Below are 22,267 nucleotides of genomic sequence, written 5' to 3'. Positions count from 1 at the left end.
AAAGGGCAAAAACTTTGTTATTTTTGACACAACACACGAGCGATTATCAGGAATTGAGATAATTATTTAAGTGGTTTTGCGAATGCAAGTTACGTTAGGTCGAAAATTATTTGTTGTACAGGACCGTATCAAATAAAAAACTCATACATTTAGCGCCAGTTTCATAATCATCGCTTAAAGGCGGTTTTAACTAAAGGACCTTTAAAGTATTATTACAACAATTTGTTCCTTTGGCAAAGCCACTTTAAATTTTAAAGGGGCTATTAAAATGATTATGAAATTGAGCCTTAGTATTTAGAAGTAGTATATTAGCACTGTACATTATAAATGGAGCGTACTCCTTGGGATTAATAACAATTACAACTGTTTCGAAAAAACTGTAAAAACCTTTCCGACAAAAAAAGTTTGTTACGCTCACTCTCATCTTTTTTAAGTTTCACTGATTAAATAATCGGCCGTTGCAAATAATTAATTAATCTGTTTGAAATTAAAGGGCTAATGTTGGATGTTGGATTGCAAAGCATAAACAAATTTCAAGTCAAAATAATCTAAATTTAAACAATTCGCCAATGTAAAACCCACGTTCGCCTGTAGATACACCAATCTACTTTTCCCCAATATTTATTCAGAAGCTTCAACAGAAAAGTTGAAGTTCTGCCCTGTTTTCGCTGGAAGTTGATATTAAGATAACACTGATAAAGATGACTAGATAAATCAATGTCAGTCGATTGTGTTAAAATAATATGTTATTCTCAGTTCTGTGACAAAGTGCGAATTTATATTAGATCTCATTTTACGTGATAATGGCATCTACAAACATCCCCACAAAACAAATCGTTGTTGAAAATGTTAGAATTGAACGAAAATTCGTTCTGAAACTATATGTTAGTTTTACAGGTGGCTACTTTCAGAGGGAGCCAGGTACCCCTTGAAGTTTGTGTTTTCCCAGAGATACGCCAGAAAAGAAAAAGCACTGATGTGGCGTTTCTTATAGCATTTGGAATAAGTGTAGTCATACTGGTAGAAGAACAATCTTGATAAAAAAATTTAATATCATGGCCTTATTTTTAGTTGGCTCTCATGGTGTATGCACTGGTGAATTCAGATATGCGGAGATTTATACATGGGTACGACTCCTGTGGAAATATTTGTGGTTCTGTGAATACTCCGGTAGACGGAATTAGCTGTTCCGGCCAAGACATGACTGATAAACCGTAAGTAACTTCCTCATATTGTGTGAATTTTTTTTTTAAACACTATAATGATATCCTTATCTGTTTGTCATTACCGGTAAAGACAATAAAGATAATAATAATAGAATTCTAGTAGCATGTATATGAAATAAAGACTAAAAGAAAGATGACTACTAGAACCTAAATGTTGGTTGTATTTTTTTTTCAGATTTCTACAGGATTTTGGAATGGAAAGCCAAAAAATATGTGTAGAGTCTTGCGCTGGGTAAGTAGTTTAGATCGGCCGTCATTTTTATGATGTAATAAAATGATAAAATATTAGAGGAAATAAAATTTGATTTTTAGTACTCCTGAATTTAATCGGTGTTATGACGTTGATGAAGGATTTCTGACGGTAAATATCAATAATAAATTTAGTTACATTCAAAACTAGATATCAATCTTGGATAATACATACAGGATGAACCCGAATAAAGTGCAAAGATTTTAACCACTATATCAGACGAGTAGATGATTTTGAAAAATTGGGGCAAAACCTGTTTCCCAAAGACAGCAAAAACCGTTCGGCCAAAAATCGTTTATGCTCGCTCTAATCGGATTTGTTTAACTTTCACTTAATTACTGATTTTAAAGACAGGACACTTAAAAAATTGGGTATTGCAAAAAATTAGTTTATTTAAAATAAATGAAGCCCTCAAAAAGGCCAATCTTCATCTCGATTGGTTCGTATTGTGACTTTTTCCGACTCGCTTTGTAGACAAACCTGCAATTCTAATTAGAAATGAAATAATGATAAAGTTACCTGAAGTTATTACGAGAAATAACCAAATTCCCTCCATTGGACACCCGTAAACTTTTGATAACTTTAAGTTCATCACAACACTTTTGAAGAAACCACTGACAAAGAATAAAAAATGTAACTCACAATATTCCAACTTTAAACAATTTGGCACTGTAAAACCAACATTTCTCTACCACGATCATTACTAAACTGACGGGAACTCCGATAAAGACATTTTTTGCCATTTGTTCATTAGCGTTTTTATTCCCAAATTTTCGATGGCTTGGACTGACATTGACATTGAACTAGTTTACCCCTTACACTTCAGTGGCGTAGAGTGGTTTCTGCAGAAAACTTTAATAATTTTTTTCTTGAAAACGGTAACATTTCGAAACGCCAAATTTGGCCATTATTTCAAACTGGGTTGTCTGATATTGGGATTAAAATCTTTGTACTTTATTCAAGTTCACCCTGTATAGAACAGTGTCTCAATAACATACCTTTAATTGGACACTGTTATCAAACTAATTCCGCACATTTTCTTTTAGTACACAGTCCGCAAACTGCAGGATGAATCAGTCGGTTTGACCATTCTTTGCTTTCTTGGGCTAGGTAAGCACACCGAAAAACAAACTTACGATTTAATTGAAATAGAATTATCCTGGCGCCTCCACCATTTTTATACCTATAAATTTAACATTTCCGTTTTTTAGGTCTGTCCATCGTAGCATTACTGGCCTTCCGATACTTCGCCAGACAATTCGTGTGGACAATGTTAATCCTCAGCGTATTAATGCTATTTGCAGTTTGTGGCGGCATGTGGTAAAAGCTATAAACTATTTAATCTCTGGTCATTTTCAGTCACGGATTTTTAGGTACTTGTATGGCCAAAGCAGCGACTACGACAGAAGTGGTCTTTTAGTGTCAGCTATAATCATCACAATCGTCTCAGTGGTGTTCGCTCTGTGCATTTTGGTACTAAAAGGGCGAATCAGTCTTATAATCTTCTTTTTCCAAGAATCATCAAAAATTGTCTTCACCATGCCGTTACTATTACTAGAGCCTGTTTTGGTAAGTTCAACAAACCCTCATTGCCTTTCCAAAAAACGATATTTCAGACGTTTTTGTCCACTTTCCTGGTTCTGGCGATATTTGTCTACACGTTTTTACTGATGGGCACATCGGGCACACTTCAAGCAGATGACTACTCGGGAGGTTACGACTACGTTCCAAATGGAGCAATCAGATTCGCGATGGTTTGGAGTGTGATTATGATGCTCTGGATGGTCCAGTTCGTCCTGGCGTGTCAACAAATGGTAATTTCTGGAGCTGTAGCCACCTACTACTTCGCAAGGTACAAAACAAACTAATTTTACCGAGTTCCATCATTTGGATTTCAGAGACAAATTGACTGTGATCTCTCCGATTTACAACAGTTTTTACAATCTGGTGCGGTACCACTTGGGTACTGTAGCTTTCGGATCATTCGTAATTACAGTCATTACTATAATAAAAATAACTCTTCAAGGAATGGCCAGACAAAACGGATGGGGACGTCTCATTTATTATTGTTGTCTTAGACCCATTGAACAATTAGTAAAATACATGACATCGATGGGTTACATCGAAACAGGTACAACTTATTAACTTACATTGTAAACTCAGTGTTAAAAATTTGTTACAGCCATCCACGGGACACCTCTTTGCCGTTCGAGCTTCCGCGCTGTCAATTTGATCGTTGTAAACTTACTAAGCTCAATAGCAATGAATTCCATCGGAAATTTTGTATTCTTCATGGCCAAATTAGTGGTAGTTGTCATAACAGTGGGTGTAGGAGCACTCATGCTGGTATGTTTGCCAAAAAACTCTACAAAAGTTTAAATTTTCTTGCAGTTACCTCCCGTGATTGTAACATTTGGAGCCTTGGTCGCATTGTTGTGCGTTCACTGCTTCTTTGTGGTTTTCGAGGTAAGCAAACTGGAGGTAAAATCACGGTACTAAATTGTTTTTAGATCGCTGTTGATACAGTTTTCTTGTGTTATTGTGAGGACCAGAGTATTAACGACGGATGCGCAAATCCTTACTGCGCAAGTATGCAGCTGCATACTGAAATCAAAAAGGCGCAAGCTCTTACAGCAGCTCTGGAGAAAGCCAAACAGAAGTAAGTTACCCTGTTCTTGTAACTTTATATAAATAATTTAAATAATAATTTTAGGAAGAAGAAGTGAACGTAGTGTTGTATTTAATTTAATTAATAAAGAGATTTTTACCGCCTCTGTGGTGTATTGTATCAAAACTGCGTTGCTTGTTAAATATTTATTCATTAGGTGCACACACTGATGCATACAAAGAGACAACTATTACTAACGACAAGACCAGCTTGACATCAATAAATAGCATCTACAAAATAAAGGCACACAAAAGTGTTAGGTAAAAGAGTTACATTTAAATACAATAAATTAGAGTTGGTTGAACGAAATGTAACGAACTACTTACACTGGGAAACTTGTGCATGGCACATACTTTCAAAGTTATCATTTAACTCACACCTGAATATTTAACAAAGTACGTCAGGTCAGAGCTAAATCGGTACTTTTTAAATATTTAAGGTATTAAATTAAAGTATGCGTAAGTATGATTAATCAGATCCGTGTATTTAATTAAAATATCTAAAATCACACAGTTAAATATTTTATAACACTGAAAACAATGCGACTATTGCACATTTACTACATTCTACATAAACTGCGTTTGCAAGGCTACACTGTTTAAATCAAAAGAACGATACATGTTTTACATTAGAATACTTGCCGTAATATTTATATTCAATAAAATTATTCAAAATGCAAATTTTGGTTCATTAATATTACGTTAAATCAGTCTTATACATTTATAATCTAAAAACCTGAAAACATTCAACAATTTCATTAAATATAAATATGATCAAATAAATCGCTTGGGAAGTGGAAAGCAATGAAACTCCAGAGGAATTCTTAACCCAAAAAGTGTCAGAGTCAGTGTTATTAATTATTGCTATTAATCACAACACGACCTTGAGTAACAATTATCCAGTTTTGTTGCCATCACAAAATAGCTGTCAAAGGCATTAATAAAAATCAAACTAATATCAATTACAAACTGAGTAATTCTCACAATGTAAGAGTGGTAAAAAATCGTCAACACATAAGAATAAAGAAAGCTCTCGATTATTTATTGCTGGTGAGATTGTCAAGAGTTAAAAAAATATAAAAAATGCGCTGTGGTATTCGCATCCCTTTTTGCTAAAAATTCCTCTTAGTTCATTCTTTTATCCGTAAATAAACCTTACGTCAGTTCAGTCTGGAAGACCCGAGTATTAAAAACATTCATTAATTAGTGCATGCAAATTCTTAAATTAGAAAATTAAAATTAAGTAGAATTGAAGTATTTAATCTTAGATGATGGACCCGACCAGCGGACTGTATAGACTAACATTAAACAAAAAAACTCACGCGAAATAAAACTCTACAATATCGTTACAATCCACAAAACACCTGTTGTGATTATTTGATTTTAATTATAATTTTTGATTAACATCTAGAACCAGTCAAATAAATGGGTTCTTCTACAACATCTAAATAGATAAAATAAAACATTGTAAAGGAAAATAATGATGAATATCCTACACTTTGGCCAAGTTAGACTCTTAAGAATGACAATTAGAATTTGAGCTTAATAAAGAAATTGCTATAATTTATTCGACTAAAGACTTAACTTTGGTTTAGGAATTACTTACACCGTCAACAGAAACTGCAACATTTCGAGGCTTGTCCGAGATGAACAGCACAGATGCCTGTTAGTTCGTTACACACATTATTCAGCTGTACAACCGTCGATGATTTTCTTTGGGGTTTGTCATTTTGATTAATATCACCGTCACTATTGCGAATGACACTCACTGCCCTTTGCCGACACCGCAGCATTGTTTCGGAATTTATACTTACTTTATCTCGGGCAAGAGAACTGCACGATTGAGCTTTATACAAACGATTTCTAGTGAATATCCCCGGCAAAGGTATGCACAATTTTTTGTGTACCTGGAAATACTTCCCTAACAACCTCATCTTTTTTAAACCTGATCGGTCACTAACAATTTTATTACAATCCTCTACATCATCTTTAGGCTTTTCTTTGTCTACTTCTATCCCGTCAAACTCCGCGCTTTTGACTGTATCCTTGCGTGATATGTGCGTCACTTTGTCCTCTTGCGACTTCTTCATCGTCATGTTAAAACCCTGAAGAATCCTCGCACCAATACCGCGTGCTTTTGGATTCACCACACCCTGTGTCCCGACGACGCTCGTGGCAATAACCAGAGCGTGAGCTCCATCCTCTTGAACTTCCGTTATTCTGTTCAAACTCTGACTCTCCCTGAGTCTAGTTTCTCCAGTTCTTCGCCTGCTCGCTTTATGTCTTCGTCCCAACGTGATGTTAGTCTGCGCGGTGTTCTTTCTACCACCGCTTCCACTGCTATTCGTTGTACTTCCATTTTTGTGAGAATGCTGATTGTTACTTGTACTGTTTTGCGCGGCCACTACGTTGGTAATCTTATTGTTATTCCCACCGGTGCCCGCCCCCGTTCCTGGTTCCTGCGAATCGCTGCTATCGTCATGGCTGTCCCTGCGCCCTTGGAAGGGTTTCGCGGAAGGGTTGTTGAGCTTGTGGGCTCTCTTCTTCCTCTTTTCACTGTCATCATCACTAGCGTCCGAGGAACTGCAGGACGCGGTGCGAGCTTTATGAAATTTTGACCGCCTCTGCTCGTATGACGTTCTATTTTGATTCCTACTAACAAACTGCCGTGACGTAGCTCGAGGAGTATCTTGACCATCACCTTCCTCGAATATCTCGTTCAGCTGCAGAGGCGAGCCGCCTCCACTCAAGTTGGTTGTTCTCGTGGGCGACGGCATAGTTTTGTACTTTGGAATCGCTTGACACAACGGAGAATTCGCGGTTATTATCGGAATCGAAATCGTCGACGAATCTGTAATAATCGTCGTAGTGGTACCGTCCGTTTTCGGTACCATTTCCTCTATAATTTTCGCTTGAACCGGTGATTCAACCAAGCTGGAACTCTTCCCCATACTCCATTTGAGGTTTTGATTTTGGGGCTTTTCTTCAAGTACTTTAACTTCTTTATGTTTTAAGTTTGAGAACTTTGGAGTTCCATCCAACTTCTCGATTTTGTCAGTGGAAGGTTTCCTCCTCTCTGACTCAGCCAATCTTTCTTGTAACGCGAGGTTTAGGCGACCTTCCGATCGGGAACCTCTTCGGTTAAGTGGTGGCGCGAGTTCTTCTCGGGCTGAGCAACCTGAAATGTCTTCTTCCTCGTCGTCTTCTTGGACGATGCTGCATTTTCGGGATCTCTGCAAAAATTAATTGACAATGGGGTTGAAACGGGGGCAAAAGTACCTGTGGGACGTCTCCCGGAGTTCTTGGTACAGACAAGAGGGAAGGAGTTGGTCCAGTGCCGTTGTTGTCTCGTTTGGGCGCTGGCGAGTTGTGGGGCACCGCCAAGTGTTCAGGCCTTTTGCTCTTGATCACCTGATCCTGTCGTTTGGATCTCAGTTTCCGTTCTGCTAGTAAATAATACGTTGCAGTTACATGATTATACTCGTTTTTATCCAAGTTCCTGTAAAATAAGTTTAGAGGAAATTGATTATTTTTGGGGAAGACGTACTCTTGGATTTCTTCTTTGGTAGCGATGTTTCCATTGACGATCTTTTGTACAATTAAATTGTGATCTTCCTCGCTCAGTTGTTCTTTGGAAACTAAAGGAAGCGCATCAAGCGGGGGATTTTCCTGTTTACCGACAGCCAGCCACTTGTGATTGGCGATTTCAGCAAGCGTTGCTCTTTTTTCTGGATTTCTTACTAACATTCGAGCTATTAAACTGGAATTAAAATGATAAAGAAATCGCTTCTGACCTAGAATTTCACTCACTCTTGACAGTCTTTTGATACATGAGGAGGAACACTGTATTTACAGTCCATTATCATAGTGAGAGTCTCCGAGTCATTCGCTTCTTGAAATGGTGCTTGCCCACACACCAGCATGTATAAAATCACACCCAACGACCAAATATCTATAACACATCTGTTACAATAAATTGCCCACGATCATTAAAGTGAAACTGACCTACAGCAGGTGCATCGTACGAGTCACCTAATAAAATCTCCGGCGCGGAATAAGCTAAACTTCCACAAGAAGTCTCTAGTTTTTGTCCCGGACAAAATTTATTGCTAAATCCGAAGTCGGTCAATTTAACGACGCCGAGTTTTTCGAAGAAAACTACATTTTCCGGTTTAAGATCTCGATGGACTACGTGCAACTGGTGACAATACGAAATAGCACGGACTATTTGCCGGAAATATTCCTTCGCCAACTGTTCTGAGAGACCCGTATCGTGTCTCATGATGTAGTCATATAGATCTCCGCCATCTCCCAGTTCCAAAATTAAGTATAACTTGGTGGCTGTGTCAATCACTTCGTACAAACGAACGACGTTGGGATGTTGCACCAGTTTCATGCAGCGTACCTAAATAAGAAAATTATAAACTACACTAAAACCCGCAAATTAGTACCTCTTGGAATAAATGCGCCTTGGACACCTCATCGAGTTTGCTTTTATCGATGACTTTGACCGCGACTTTTTCTCCGGTGAAGACATGTCTCGCTAACTTGACCACTGCAAAATGCCCCCGCCCGAGAGTTTCCTCTAAATCGTAGAGTCCGGCGATTTTTCCCTCGTAAGGACCGGACCGGAGAGCTGACAATGTGCTGGAGTCCAAAGATCCGCTGCCAATGCGAAGACCTCGATGCATCTTCGCCTGAAATAAAACACCGCTAGTAACGAATGTTGAATAATTAGAAAAGGTGAAAGGTTACGCACGAGGATGTTTTTGCCATTAATAACTTATTTATGTGAATTTTGTCGGTAGTCGCACACTGCCAGGCTCAAGTACCGAGAAAACATTAATCTGCTTGTTTTAAACCAGTTTGTATGGAAACAACTCCCCATTTGTTTATTTTGAAACATTATTTATTTACTTTTGTAATCATAAAAAGTAGCGTTGTGTTTAATACATCAGACATTAATGGATTGTTTTCAAGAGTCGAATGGATTTCGGTAATACAATTTGTACACTTGTGGACACTTAAATTAGCGCCTTTGTCACTGATGTCAATATTTGGCTTGCAAATTATTTCATCATTAGCAATTACCCGCACAGACTGTAGTCCGGTCAAAATAGACATAAAAATAGTGATCAAATAACAAAAACTCCGAAAGCGCTGAATTTAGGTAAAGACCTTGAGTACACCAGTAGAAATAAAGTGCCAAAAATCCCCATGGATTCCTTATATAAGGTCAAAGGTCAACATTCTTGGTTTTTTAGATGTTTCTCAAAAACGGTACGTTTTATTAAAAATATAGCCCAGACAAAAAATGTAGATCATAAAATTATCTACAAAAATGGTCTTTATATTTTTTTTCTTCAGAATTACCATTCTTAAGATAACGCTGTTCTAAAAGTTGAAGGATTTACATTCTACTTGATATGCACACAAATGCCACGTAAATATACCGATTTCTATAAAAAGGAATGGGGTGAGCCGATTGTGGTGAAATTTATACAAGGTGTTTATAAATGTTTCTAGCATCAAGGGGGGCTTTGGAATTTCTGTCATGCGCTATTTTGCCGCTTTGTTTTCATAGTGAATATAACTAACTATCTTGAAAATTGTTTATAATTAATATAATATTAGAAAGTATATATAATATTATATTTACGACAATGACGTTTCAGTTACAGTTTTGTGTCCAAGTTTTTGATTTCCAAGTTTCAAACCACAACAGAACAGTTGATTTCGCAAAACTTACTTTGCTCAGATGTCAGTTGAAAAATCGAAATCCGCATTTGTAAAGAGCGGCAAATTTCTTTGACATTTCATAGCCACCCTTGATGCTAGAAACTGTTTTTGTGTTTTTGAAATTGTTTTTTTTTTGCAATTAAAACACACTTAAAAGTAGTACTCTATTAAGAAGCAAGAAGCCCTCAGGAAAACAACACCAGTTGAAATATCTTAATAAAAGTTTCATTATTTTAATTTTATGCTGAAATAAAGCTTTTCTGCAAATTTCATCAAAATCTGATTACAGCATCTAAGTGTTGCAATTTTTATGGAAATCAGCTAGAATGTAAATTCTTCGACTTTTAGAACGGCGATATCTTAGGAATGGTGATCGTTAGGAAAAAGTATAAGGACCATTTTTGTAGATAATGTTATGATCTCCAATTTTTATCTTTGCCATATTTTTGATAAAACTTACCGTTTTCAAGAAAAAGCCAAAAAACCGAAAATGTTGACCTTTGACATTGAATAACTTTTTTAGCACAAATGGGATGGAGATTTTTGACACTTGAACCCAAGGTCTCTACTAAAATTCAGCTCTGTCGGAATTTTTGTTATTTGAAATGTCTATTTTGACCTGAGTACTGATTCTCAAACACTTCGGAAATGAATGGATCATTTAAACATCCTAACATGTATAAAAACTGAAAAATGATGAGTTTTAAGTTTGGTAGCGCTTTAGAAAAACCTCAATTAGCGACCGCTGATGACGTTATCCCCATTAACTCTATTGTTTCCACTTCAATGACGCCCATCTCAATTTATGCGATAACAATACCTGATGAACTAACAAAGTAATCTCAAATGATATCGCAGAGTTACGTTGTAACCCACTGAATTGCCTTATCGTGACAAGACCACGAGTAATGTTCTTGTTTCAAGTTTCATTCGTGGTGCGGAAACGGGAAGCTGAATGTCCGATAAAGCAGCCTCCCCGTGAATCCACAAAAGGATGTACACCATGACGTCAGTTTTTCATTCATAATAAAATCGTGTGATGCAGTATTCAGCAACTTTTACTATTTCTGTCCCGCCAGTGCTCACCGATTCGTCGATAGGCACTACGTTCCCGAGACTCGTGTGTGGTGGAATGTGATCTATGTCCCATCCATATGTTAATGTTTATAAATATATCTGCGGAAATGGTAGGACGTAAACCTTCTGAAAACGGCAAATTGGCAAGCGCGGAGGAGTTATTAATTTTGAAAAAGTTCGAAACGGACTAATACGCAACAGATTTCGAACGAATTTAATTTGAGAAAGTGCTTTCTAAAATTTTTAATATTTTATTTTATCGACACATGGTCAGCCTTGCGGCGACTTGTTTTTATCACCAGATTTAATGACTTCTTCAGAAACCCGAGTATAATTAGACAAGATACCAGTCAAAATGGTTCTGGTTCTAATTGGCGAAAACTTACTTGTTTCGCCTCAGACGTTGTTCATTAATGAAACATTACCAAATGGTAATTAATTTATAATGAGAGCAAGACATTACCAATTTGGCTTTGATTGGGGTGCCTCTAATTTTAGTTCCATTATAATGATTAATTTCAACTTACAGTTCAGACGATTACTTGCTCACTATCTCATAGGCCTGAAGTGGTTGCATCTTGGAGATTCTAAAATGAATAAATTTATCGGTAAATGACAACCGCAACGGCCGCAGTTTAAATTTGCCGTGGCAAAAAATATCCGCGGGAATTTCACTAGTACGGATTAATATTATTTATATTGCAAACGTAAGTAGCTCTTAAAATAAACGTTTCCAGTTTACTCACTACATAGCTCCGCACACATTTTCATTAAAATTTAAAATAGCTAGACAGACAGACGTAGGTAGGTTAAGATTCGACGGCTAATGAATTGGGCGAAGGCCGCTATTTTCAACTTCCAGCTCAGCAAAGTCACGGTACTAACGATTACCATTCATATCCGTTTGCTTCAAGATTGGAATTAAGAAAAGCTGACATTTTTATGACACGTGGGAGGAAATCTACGTTTCCTAATTTTAGATCTAATGGTTGAGAGAGGAGCGAATATCCGAACCTAAAAAATCGGACACGAAAATAGCCTTCTCCCCCGCTGAAATTAATCAAACTCGGACTAGAATATTCAAGATCCGCTTCATAGAGGGTTTTATTATTACTAATTATGTAAATATTTACGTACTCAACAAATATTTTCAAGCTCTTAAACTTATACTGAATAAAATCGGGGTTTTATTCATTTTTTTGATGCGAAACTATAAATTATAATAGGGGCAAAGGTCACGGCTAAATGTTTGATTGATTGCATGTTGTCCACGTGAAATGATAATTAACTTTTTAGAATCGTTAATCGGCATAATTGTTTGGGAACTTCTTAAGTAATAAGAAGTGAAATTTGTGATGTGATGTTAACTGAATTCAGAAGACGTAAAACGAAAGAGAAGAAATAAGCGTCTGCAGAGTAGATATTAATTCATTATAAAGGTCAACACTGTAAAAATATGACGCCTTTTAATGTGGCTTATTAATTTATTTTTCGCATAAAATGAACGGGCTGTGCGGCAATCGTTCAACGACGCGAAACTCTGGCGAAATCTTTCTTATCTACGTTCACACCGTGACAATACCCACACATCCAGATTTTGGTTTAATCAGCTTGAGATGACACAATTCAATTTCTACGTGATTGTGACTAATCTGATCGAAATTTTCAAGAGAACACGTCACAATTAAAAATGTAGTAGAAATAGATCATTTTTATTTCCAATGGTGGAGTGGACAAAAATCAAACAACATTTTTTTTTTATTTGAATATCTGAATAATGTATACTGCTCTAAAATTTTCAAACTGTCGATTACTGTCCGTATATCCGGTTTGTTTTTATCTAAATTGCATCTACAGCCAGCAAAACCATTTCACTCCCTTGCATTTGGCTATTTCAGCCAAATTATCAGGACTCTACATGCAAGCCTATTTTTTTAAACTGTTTTTAAATTTTGCAAATTTGTTACACTGTTATTCAACTGAGAAGTACATACTAACACGAAACCCCATTTTTCCCGAAATATGCTTTAGAAAATAATAATATGGCTTTCTGTAATTTCTCTCCTAAGTTTGAAATAAACATAGAGTTGAAGTAAGTTTTATAATTTGTTTCAAATTACTATATCAGTCTGGAATCAGTTCTGGTTTGCTAAAGAACCATGAAAGGTTGCGAATTCGAAAAATCTCAACCATATACAACCACATACAGGCGCTTGCAAATAAAATGCAAGCTCATATCTTCGTCAATTTTTGTTTTTTTCAAAATTTTCAATAAAAATCAACGTGAATGATGAAAATACAGTTATAGAAGGGTAATGAACCGCATAAAAATAATAATATACCAACAACAAAAATTGACAAAAAAAAATGAAAAATAAAAAAAAGCTAAATGTGAATTTTGGACTGAAATTTGGTCTAAAAATCTAAAATATTATTCTAAGCATCTTTCCTTAATAATATTTATTGATATTTTCAATGTGAAGCAAAATATTGGGAAATGGCCCCATTAAAAAATCTCAGTAGCTGTACTTATAATTTTTAATGTTGCAACTGTCATTAATAGATTCACCTTAAAAAGTTATAAATGTAGTAAATTTCTAAATTTATCTCCAAAAATTGAAATTTTGGTGAGTAATATTTTTTGTCCAGCTAGATTTGCGATCAGGGCCACTGTGCCGTCGAAACCTCTGCTTTTAACAGAACTGCCAACAGTAAGAAGTCATTCAATAATAAAAACCACACCATATGCGCGGTTCAAAAACCAAATCTCCATGTGTGCTGTCTGCTTTTATAACCATGTTCAAACAAAAACACCTTAAAAGATACGGCCGTGCACTTTAATTGTTCCGAATGGTAGTTTCCATTTACTAAAGTGCTTGGCCCTGTATTGTACTTGTACGTTAAATGTTTCTGGCGCCATAAAATTCATTAGTATTTATTTTACGATTATCTACTTATACCTTATCGCCACATAATTCACGCACAGAATTTTTGATTTCTCTCATATCATGCCAATCGACGCTTCTTCCGCAACCGTAACATTTAATTATCAACTCGTAAAAATTTAATAACTACAGTTTCATCGGTAATTATACCGTTGCAGAGCTTTAAGAATAAAACATGACAATCTGCAAAATTTAAGTATTTCCATTGAAATCGAGGAGTGGAAAAATATGTATTGATAATGGTAATGACATTCACACGATTATGTAATTAAGTCGGCAAATCTAATGAAATTGCAAACCACATATTATTATAACGATAGTAACAACTCGAATAACCTTGATTCTGTGTTCATGTGGTCCGGACAATGACAAGTTTTTGAATGCTTTTAACATCGGAAAAATTTAACAACAATTTAAATAATAAACGTAAAATTAAAATCTGATTGAATAAAATGGTCTCCAAGTATTGAAATGTGTTGGTAGCACTGACTGTCAATGGGTAACAGTCCTGCCAACTAAAAATGCAATACCTATTGAGGTTGAGTAAATATTTTGTTGTGTTTAAATCCAGATGCATATTTACATTTACATAAATAGCTAAAATTGTGACACCCGCTTGTACAAACTTATGACAATTTTAATTTAACCATCTGATTATTTTTATCTTCCATGACAAATGGCATTTGCTGTTTCATAATATGAAGCAGATAACAGCCTTTCCTCGATTAACATTTCGAGTGGTAAATCTGAATTTGACTGGCGATAAATCAAAAACTTCTTTTACTAATCAAAACAGACTTCGAAAAAATCAGAAAACAACTCCCCGTCAATTCATGAAAAGAAAAACCTCATCTTTTGTATGTGATCTTGATGAATGAGCCGCCAGTCTTTTGTTACCAGGTCTTCGCCCTTCTATTGATTTTTCAAATTAAAGAAGATATTACTTGACGCAAGAGTGTCTTGCCACGTTCCGAGGACAAACAAAATTAATAAGTCCGATGTCAAACTCGAGCTAGAACGGCCATTAACATTCCACAGTCCAAATTTAAAACGTCTGAGATCGAAAAATTCCTGATGGTCTGAATTAAAACAAACGAAATCCAATTGCACAACTTGGCAATAGGAGCAAACGCGACCGACGCTCCACATGGCAGATGTCCAAATGAAGACCATGTCGACAAAAATTCAAACATACACAATCGAAATCGAGAAAATTCTCACCTGCACGTGAGAAATAATGACGACAGTCGCACTAGGTCACAGGTGTATGACATCACATGGGAACGATCAATATGACAAAGGTGTTTGAGTTAACCTTTTCATTTCCAATTGCTCGAAGATTTTCCCCGAAAAAAAGTTCATCATCATGACGTTACAGCACGGAATTTAATTGTTTCGTTACATTCTTCAGACTGTGTAAATAGTTATGCAATGGGTTCAATACACCCGTTTCGTGCACTAAAAACAATACCTGCAGTGTTATGCAGATTGCTAATGGTGATGATTATATATGCGTGTTTACAATTAATATGGGCAGTTTGTACGGTACATTTAATACCAGAAAACAACAAAAGAAAGAAAATCAATACTAAACTCATAAGGCTCAGATAAACAAAATTAAGCGACCTTTCGGGTTAGTGGCCGTATCTATAATCTACCCCAAAATTTCTCCAGGGATTTGGTTCAACCACTAAATGTCAAACAAACAGAAAGTAAACAATTTCGTATACAGGACATGAATATTTGAAATGGGTTGGTAGCCTTGTCTGAGAACTGTCATACACACTGACATGGCACCGCAAATTTTTCTCTACTTTTTAAAACTCATAATAATAAAATCTGCCACTACAAGGAAAGTGAATCTTGATTTAATTACGCCGAGTACGCTGGCTTGCTGCTAACGAGATAATCGAAGGAAAATCCATGGATTTTGCATGACGGACAGTTCGGTATGAACTTGAACCTTTGTGGGAGTAATAAAGTTTATACTTAATCGATACTTTCAGTGTTTGCCTTAAAGGGTAATATTATAAATAACCGACAAATGCACAGATATTTTAATTGATGGAGTTTTTTATGTTAACATAAACCTCGAAATCGCAGTTTACAGGCGACAAAGCAGTTTCGAAAAGCTATGATAAAAACTACTTGCAATTACCAAGAAGTGGTTTTACCGACTAGGTTGGACAAGATTTTAGTTTTTTTATTTCGTTTTCACAATCAAGTTGATTTATCTTTGAGTTGTAATGAAAACAGAGCAGTCCAACAAATCATTTTAGTAATTTGAATTTTATTGGCATTACTGAAAAACATTACGAACTAATTTCACTCAAACAATACTTAATTTCCACTGAAGAACTAATTGTTACCGGCTTTCTTTACGTCTTATGAGTCACTAATTGGACTAATGATCGTTATTAACTAAATATGGCTTCATTCCTATCGGCACAACTTCTAAATTTAGTCGTTTCATTCAGGAATAGAAAATTTTGCCGTGCTTGTATTGCTTCGATTCGAATATTGGAAATGGGAAATTTGAGCGGTACCAGAGCTTGATCACTGATTTATAACAGTTGCATTTAAATTTAAAATAGCATCAAATTACAGCGGTTTTTGATTGTATAGAACTGGTTGTTAATTAACAAAATTACCGACCAAGGTAATGGAAAAGTGAACGGATTTACCCCGCGTTTACGTCACAAACATCGTTTTGGCACAAGTTTTAGATTGACGAATCGGTCTTACGGTTAAATTATTTGAAATTATGTATGCAATTCAATTTAATTTTATGTTCACGAAAACGCTGGAAACTTTCAAAAATGATTAGAGGCACTTGGTGACAGGCAGTGCTGCCAACTGATTTCAAAATTCAAAGCCTCATTGCACTGTAGTATAGTTAGTATTTAATGCAAAACGTTTACAAAACGATTTCCTCACACGTGTTACCTTTCTAAGGATTTTCCATGATTCAAACTTCAGATATATGGAAGTGAAAATCATTTCAAAGAGTTATTTATCTCTGACGAGTTTCTCTTTGAAAATTAAAACATCAAAGAACAAGAAATAGGAAGTCCACTTGAATAGCGCCATGCAAATATTAAAAATATACGATTAAGACGTTGCAAAATAAAAGCATGATGGCAATCCACCTTGGTACCTGCCCACGAAAGACGAATTTGTTGTTGAAACACGGGATTAGCACCACGGTTGAGTAAATAAATTTAAATACCTTAACAATGTTGCGTCATTTAACAACAAAACCAAGAATTCACCGTTTAGCCACAAGTTGACCTGACCTGACAAGAATTCCATTTATCCTTTCCTTCAATTTTATGCAGATTGTATGCATTTGGATCGTTCGTGGATATTTCGCCCAGAAAAACATAAATTCTTTATCTACTGGGTCATTGTAAGATATTGAATGAAAACTTTAAATGAATATAATCGACTATGAGGAAGCGTAAGATACACGCCCTAGTTTTGCTAGAGTACGAAATTACAAGAAAACTACAGAAAGTTCAATTGAAAACTTTGCTGTCATTTCTAAAACTTGCGATATTTAGAACTAGCCACATTTTACTACGTTTAAATTCGAATCGTGGAAATGCTAGACTCACCTATTCCTGTATTTCTTCCATTCACAAAAACGCTCAGATTATCCTATCGCATGGTGAAAACCACAATTCTACACAGGTTTTATGAAAAAGAACGAACTTTATTTTATTCACAATGTCTTGTATTTAGGAGTTACTTTCTGGATTAATTGTTTACAAATTCTATCACAACTCGATAGACACAAACTGACAGATTTTGACATCATCGACAAACCGAATGAATAAATATGGGAGGGGATAAAACAGAGTCGGTAAAAAAGAAAACTGCAGAGAGGTAGCGTCCTCTCTGAACTATTCTTTATTAGTTATGTATTACTGATTGCCTACCATTTACCAAATTTAAAAAATTAAATTTTTTGTTTTTACTTTTTTTTTAATTTAAAACAAATTGCTGCGATTATTTCCACCCAAACCCAAGATTAAAGACTATATTCCCTTTTTCTGAGACCTTAAATACACCGCCACCGCATCTTGTAGCTTTGGTGAAGTAATTAATTTTATTAAGCCATCAAGATCTTTATCTTTATTGTCGACAAGTTTCTGCAACAAACGCAATTAAAATTAGCTCATCATTCTTTCAACACACCTGAATATCTGCTCCGCGCAACATTCGTTTCGTCATTGCCGTGCTGTACCCGGGAACTTTCCTGAACCTCTGTAAAAACTGCTCTGCTTTTCGAATACCCTCTTCTTTGCTCTGAGCCACTTTATCTACCAGTCCTATTTCTGAAGCAACATTAGTCGTGAAAAGTTCTCCAGTTATTAGTGCCAATTCGGTCTGTCTAAACCCGATAAGATTTCGCATAGTTGCGGCAAACCAGCTAGGAGCCATCGCTCCAAGTTGCGATTCATTAAAACCAATAGTGAAATTGTTCAACATTATTCGGTAGTCGCAAGACAAAGCTAATAAACAACCTCCAGCAGGTGCGTGGCCCTAAAATGGATTAAAATAGTCGCATTTAAGTTTATGATATTTATTACATTGACCACCGCTACTGTGGGATACGAAGAACCGTACAAATTGATCCATACGTCTTGTAGAGTAGTCCACAACTCTTTTAAATGATCTAGTTTAGGTTTGTACATTTCACGAATATCTAGACCGGCGCTAAAAACACCGTCGAAGTTCTGTAGATAAGTGGATACAGTCAGATTGTTAAAAATTCAAGAGATTTCTTACAGAAGTAAGAATCAAACCTTGGCAGCGATTCTTTTCCTGTTCTTTAACAGTGGTGAGTACTTCCTTCAGAAGATCTAAATTCAGACAGTTTACAGGGGGTCTTTGAAGGGCTACCACGGCTATGCCAGTTTTGTCGTTAATAGTAACATTGAGTAATTTACAGGTGGAATACCTTCTCAATAATTTAGGAAAAATGGCACTACTGGATATTTCAAAAAGCATTTTTCTCACTACACGGTACAACTTTTAGCTTTAGAAGAAACTAACAATATGTGCGACGAGTACTTTTTAAAATAGTCATGAACTTCGGTACTTCTAATTTTGGAAAAACGAGTATCTTCAATAAAAATTTTTCAGTCGTGACGAAATAAATAATAAAAAGTTTAAAACGTCGACGCTTAATTTAGATTTATTCATGGCAACACGACCAAGGACTCATCATTCTATAGAATCTCTTCTTCTTTGCCCCTACAAGGAAAAATCACAAAAAAAATAGATAAGAGAATATTTAGGTAGTCTGCTATTTTATCAATTAATCAATTTTGAAATAGGAACCTTTTTTTAAATTCTCGAGTCTCTTGTCTTTTCTAATCCGCTATTCATCATTTTCTTTTTGTTATAAGTAGGTATTTAGTTGTTTTGTTCGCTTATCTTGGAAAATACTTTCTCCTCTTGAGGAACATAATTTAGAAACGTAAATTTTGAATTGATGAGACTTATCGATTTGTAATCTTAAATCGCGATGAGGCAACAATTTAATTAACTTACTTCATCCTTTAGTTACATTGTTGTAAATTATCTTTTTTGTTGCTTAATTAATGGAGTTATCTTTGCATTTTTTTCCTCCACGTCTAGACTAGCCTCCATTCCTTTTTCTATTATATTCTAATAAAAAACAACTTGTTTGGAATACAATGATTAAAGTCCAATATTTACTCGTAATACTTTATTGTCCTCAATAAATTAATCGTCATCACTTTCCAAGAAAGTGAGTCCTAACATTGTTAGAAAACCTACTAAAATAGATAAATACTGTTTCATTCCCTTTTTCCTATCATCTCTCAATATTTCGAAGAAAACCACGTAGAGTAAGGTGCCGGTAGCCAACCCTTGAAGTATCACAGACGGCACTGCTGTTGAAGATTCTCCATCTTCAGTAACAGCTATTCCAATTCCAATCCCCATTGGACTCACCACAGCAAAAGTAAACACGTAAACTACAACTAAAAGCGTATTCATCCCCGAAGTAACTAATTCTACCCCAATACAAAATGCGATTACAAATTTATGAGCGCTCACTGCTCCAAACATGTACCACACATTTGCCCTGGAGGATTCCAATCCAACCGATAATCCTTCAAAAAGTTCATGAACTGATAGCGCTAACACAACGAGTAAGCCTCTTATCGTTATAATTGTCGAATTTTCAATCACTAGATGACTGTGACCTTCATGACTATGATCGATGTGATGATGGTAGTCCATTTTCGGTTGTTCCAAAGACGGTGTTAAGTCCTCGGTAGAGTATGTAGATGTTAATTGTCCTCTGCTTGTGGCAATGCTGCCGCGAGCTGAGCGAAGACGCCCTTCATTCTCCTTCTTGTGGAGGTAGACGTGGACACATTCTTCGACAAAGTACATGGTGAAAAACCCCACACACATTAAGAACTCCGCAAATGGAAGATGCGTATCGGGGAAATTTTCTAGTTTTTCTAGGTTTTCTGAAACTTCTGGTAGCAAGTGAAGGAAGGTGGTACATAACAACACACCACCTCCGAAACAAAGCAGCATTCGAACGTAGGTGTTATTCTTGGCGCCGGACTTCCAGTGAAACCAGTGGGATAGTTTTATAGGGATGGTGCCCAAAACCATCGATGTTAAGAAGAGGACTGACATTGCTACTGCCTTTGCAGTAGTTGTATCGTCTACATCAGTCGGCATTTTGGAGTCTGGAGAGTCGTGGATTAGGACCAGTTACCACTTACTTAGTAAAGAAACTAAAATTGATATGAAATGGGGTCTTCCTCCATCCATTTTATATAGGGACAGGGGGGGAGTGGGGAAGTGCAGTGATAAGGAAAAACATTTTGTTTTGGAGTTTAGAATATCTTTGTGTCGATATAGTTTTTCGGCAACGTTACATAATTGGATTAAGCTGATAAACGTTCTTAAAAATGTCTTTTTATTGATATGGTCAAAGTAACGATACTAAAAATAGATTGATTGCAACAATTCTTTTATTTTGTTAACAATGTAAACAATTGTATCTCAAGTTGTTACTAAACGTGTTTAATGAAATAATTACGTGTATGCATCTACTTGTTTACTTTTCCGTGTTAACTAAATAAAATTGATTTCTCAGATTATAAATTATAATACCTATCAAAAAAGTGTGATGGATCGATTCACGATATTACAAGGACCCTTATTAAGGTCGTCAACACCAAAAAATTTCGAGCATTTCTATTTTAATTCTCGGCAATTTAATTTTTACATGATTGATTGATGGTGAAAAATTGGCCCAGACAGCCTTGTTTTTAGCCTTTTAATCAACCACTTAAAATTATTTTTTTTTTACACAACAAGCCATTATTTTTTTGCTCCTAAAACAGAACGTTTCTGCCACTCATTTCCTGAAAATTCTCAGACTTTGTCTCTTTAGGTCTTCATTTTGACAGTTGAGATGTTTTTTTGCGCTTTGATTATATTTAATATTCATAAACCTTTTTATAATTTCATCTGAAGTCTTGAATTTATGACTTACTAAGAAATCTATTTTTCTCTTTTCTCAAAAGCGACTCTCTGACTTTTATCTTGTTTCCAGGAAAGATATCCTTGTCTAATTAAATATTTATGCTTTCATTGTTCATCAAGGTACGTGTGATAGATAAGAAAAACCATTAGCGTCAGAACTTTAAATGACTTGGTTTAAAATGGTTTATTATGATTGACTTGTTTGTTCTAGACTCAAAAACAATTTTATCGCATTTTTGAACAACGTTTTAATCTACTTTTACATCTTCAAATAACGTGATAATACTGATAATATTGTTCAAAATTTTTCGCAATAATTAATGGTGACGCAAACTATGAATATTTAATTATAATTATAATTATAATTTATATAATTCTAATTTTTTAATCACATCGAAAATAAACAAAAAGAAGAATTAAAGCTTTAAAGTTTTTCCTTGGTTTTGATGTGATTTTTTGAGCGGCTCTGTGCAATTTTCGTTTTCACGTTCCATTTTTTTTAATTTGAATAACAATAATACAAATTTTTGTTATTTTTATATCAATGACTTCAGGATTTGAGATATGCTATCAAACAAAAACCATTTAATCCTGGTTCAATCAGTTTAGAATTATTATTTAGAGATCTTATCCTAATTCAGTGTAGATAACATTGGCACCAAAATTCAAGTACAGCAGGTACTTTAAACTAATTTAAAATTAAGGTTATATTTTCTGGGAAAGTAGCACAACAATAAATTCAGTACATGGGTCAAAATTATTATCAATTTATTATTGATGACCCATGGAAAGAAAACCTTCGTAACTTTTTTATT

The 22,267-nt window shown here is 35.4% G+C and overlaps 4 protein-coding genes across 5 annotated transcripts; 1 reads left to right on the top strand and 3 right to left on the bottom strand.

The window, feature by feature from the left end:
* Positions 1-718: 718 nt before the first annotated feature.
* Positions 719-4,248, top strand: LOC148179773 (choline transporter-like protein 1). The gene is made up of 14 exons (XM_088029493.1): positions 719-848; positions 898-1,020; positions 1,072-1,214; positions 1,402-1,458; positions 1,539-1,587; positions 2,523-2,586; positions 2,688-2,796; positions 2,850-3,045; positions 3,093-3,328; positions 3,375-3,607; positions 3,659-3,822; positions 3,868-3,942; positions 3,987-4,135; positions 4,190-4,248. The coding sequence occupies exons 1-14, from the start codon at positions 804-806 to the stop codon at positions 4,200-4,202; spliced, it is 1,656 nt and encodes a 551-aa protein (XP_087885619.1). The 5' UTR covers positions 719-803; the 3' UTR covers positions 4,203-4,248.
* Positions 4,249-4,275: 27 nt separating this feature from the next.
* Positions 4,276-17,741, bottom strand: Snrk (SNF related kinase). Of its 2 annotated transcripts, XM_088029491.1 has the most exons (8): positions 17,522-17,741; positions 11,487-11,546; positions 8,595-8,840; positions 8,149-8,548; positions 7,954-8,095; positions 7,691-7,903; positions 7,423-7,642; positions 4,276-7,376 (listed from the first exon to the last, which is right to left on the bottom strand). In XM_088029491.1, exons 3-8 carry the CDS (start codon positions 8,832-8,834, stop codon positions 5,754-5,756), a joined length of 2,838 nt encoding a protein of 945 aa, XP_087885617.1. In that variant the 5' UTR covers positions 8,835-8,840; positions 11,487-11,546; positions 17,522-17,741; the 3' UTR covers positions 4,276-5,753. The 2 variants fall into 2 exon arrangements, with proteins under 2 accessions (XP_087885617.1, XP_087885618.1); XM_088029492.1 differs by lacking the exon at positions 11,487-11,546.
* Positions 17,742-17,944: 203 nt separating this feature from the next.
* On the bottom strand, positions 17,945-18,920 carry LOC148179771 (enoyl-CoA delta isomerase 1, mitochondrial-like). The gene is made up of 4 exons (XM_088029575.1): positions 18,699-18,920; positions 18,500-18,646; positions 18,105-18,452; positions 17,945-18,058 (listed from the first exon to the last, which is right to left on the bottom strand). The coding sequence occupies exons 1-4, from the start codon at positions 18,918-18,920 to the stop codon at positions 17,945-17,947; spliced, it is 831 nt and encodes a 276-aa protein (XP_087885701.1).
* Positions 18,921-19,655: 735 nt separating this feature from the next.
* On the bottom strand, positions 19,656-20,686 carry LOC148179770 (zinc transporter ZIP1-like). The gene has a single exon (XM_088030255.1). It carries the CDS (start codon positions 20,637-20,639, stop codon positions 19,662-19,664), a length of 978 nt encoding a protein of 325 aa, XP_087886381.1. The 5' UTR covers positions 20,640-20,686; the 3' UTR covers positions 19,656-19,661.
* Between the last annotated feature and the right edge of the window lie 1,581 nt (positions 20,687-22,267).

This window comes from Gnatocerus cornutus, chromosome 2, assembly GCF_029298725.1.
Source record: "Gnatocerus cornutus isolate USDA-ARS CGAHR chromosome 2, icGnaCorn1.1, whole genome shotgun sequence".
NCBI lineage: Eukaryota > Metazoa > Arthropoda > Insecta > Coleoptera > Tenebrionidae > Gnatocerus > Gnatocerus cornutus.
Note: the sequence above shows the minus strand (reverse complement) of the source record. Positions and strands in the feature narration are given on the sequence as shown.

What these genes read in the sequence shown, in the direction of transcription:
- Snrk (XM_088029491.1), bottom strand. Translation starts at nt 8,834, where the DNA reads ATGCATCGAGGTCTTCGCATTGGCAGCGGATCTTTGGACTCCAGCACA. An exon ending in AGGCGCATTTATTCCAAGAG is followed by an intron (nt 8,549 to 8,594) that starts GTACTAATTTGC and finishes TTTCTTATTTAG; the next exon opens with GTACGCTGCATGAAACTGGT. An exon ending in GTACGATGCACCTGCTGTAG is followed by an intron (nt 8,096 to 8,148) that starts GTCAGTTTCACT and finishes GATGTGTTATAG; the next exon opens with ATATTTGGTCGTTGGGTGTG.
- LOC148179770 (XM_088030255.1), bottom strand. Translation starts at nt 20,639, where the DNA reads ATGCCGACTGATGTAGACGATACAACTACTGCAAAGGCAGTAGCAATG.
- LOC148179771 (XM_088029575.1), bottom strand. Translation starts at nt 18,920, where the DNA reads ATGCTTTTTGAAATATCCAGTAGTGCCATTTTTCCTAAATTATTGAGA. An exon ending in CCACAGTAGCGGTGGTCAAT is followed by an intron (nt 18,453 to 18,499) that starts GTAATAAATATC and finishes AATCCATTTTAG; the next exon opens with GGCCACGCACCTGCTGGAGG. An exon ending in TGCGCGGAGCAGATATTCAG is followed by an intron (nt 18,059 to 18,104) that starts GTGTGTTGAAAG and finishes CGTTTGTTGCAG; the next exon opens with AAACTTGTCGACAATAAAGA.
- LOC148179773 (XM_088029493.1), top strand. Translation starts at nt 804, where the DNA reads ATGGCATCTACAAACATCCCCACAAAACAAATCGTTGTTGAAAAT. An exon ending in TTGATGAAGGATTTCTGACG is followed by an intron (nt 1,588 to 2,522) that starts GTAAATATCAAT and finishes ATTTTCTTTTAG; the next exon opens with TACACAGTCCGCAAACTGCA. An exon ending in TATTACTAGAGCCTGTTTTG is followed by an intron (nt 3,046 to 3,092) that starts GTAAGTTCAACA and finishes ACGATATTTCAG; the next exon opens with ACGTTTTTGTCCACTTTCCT.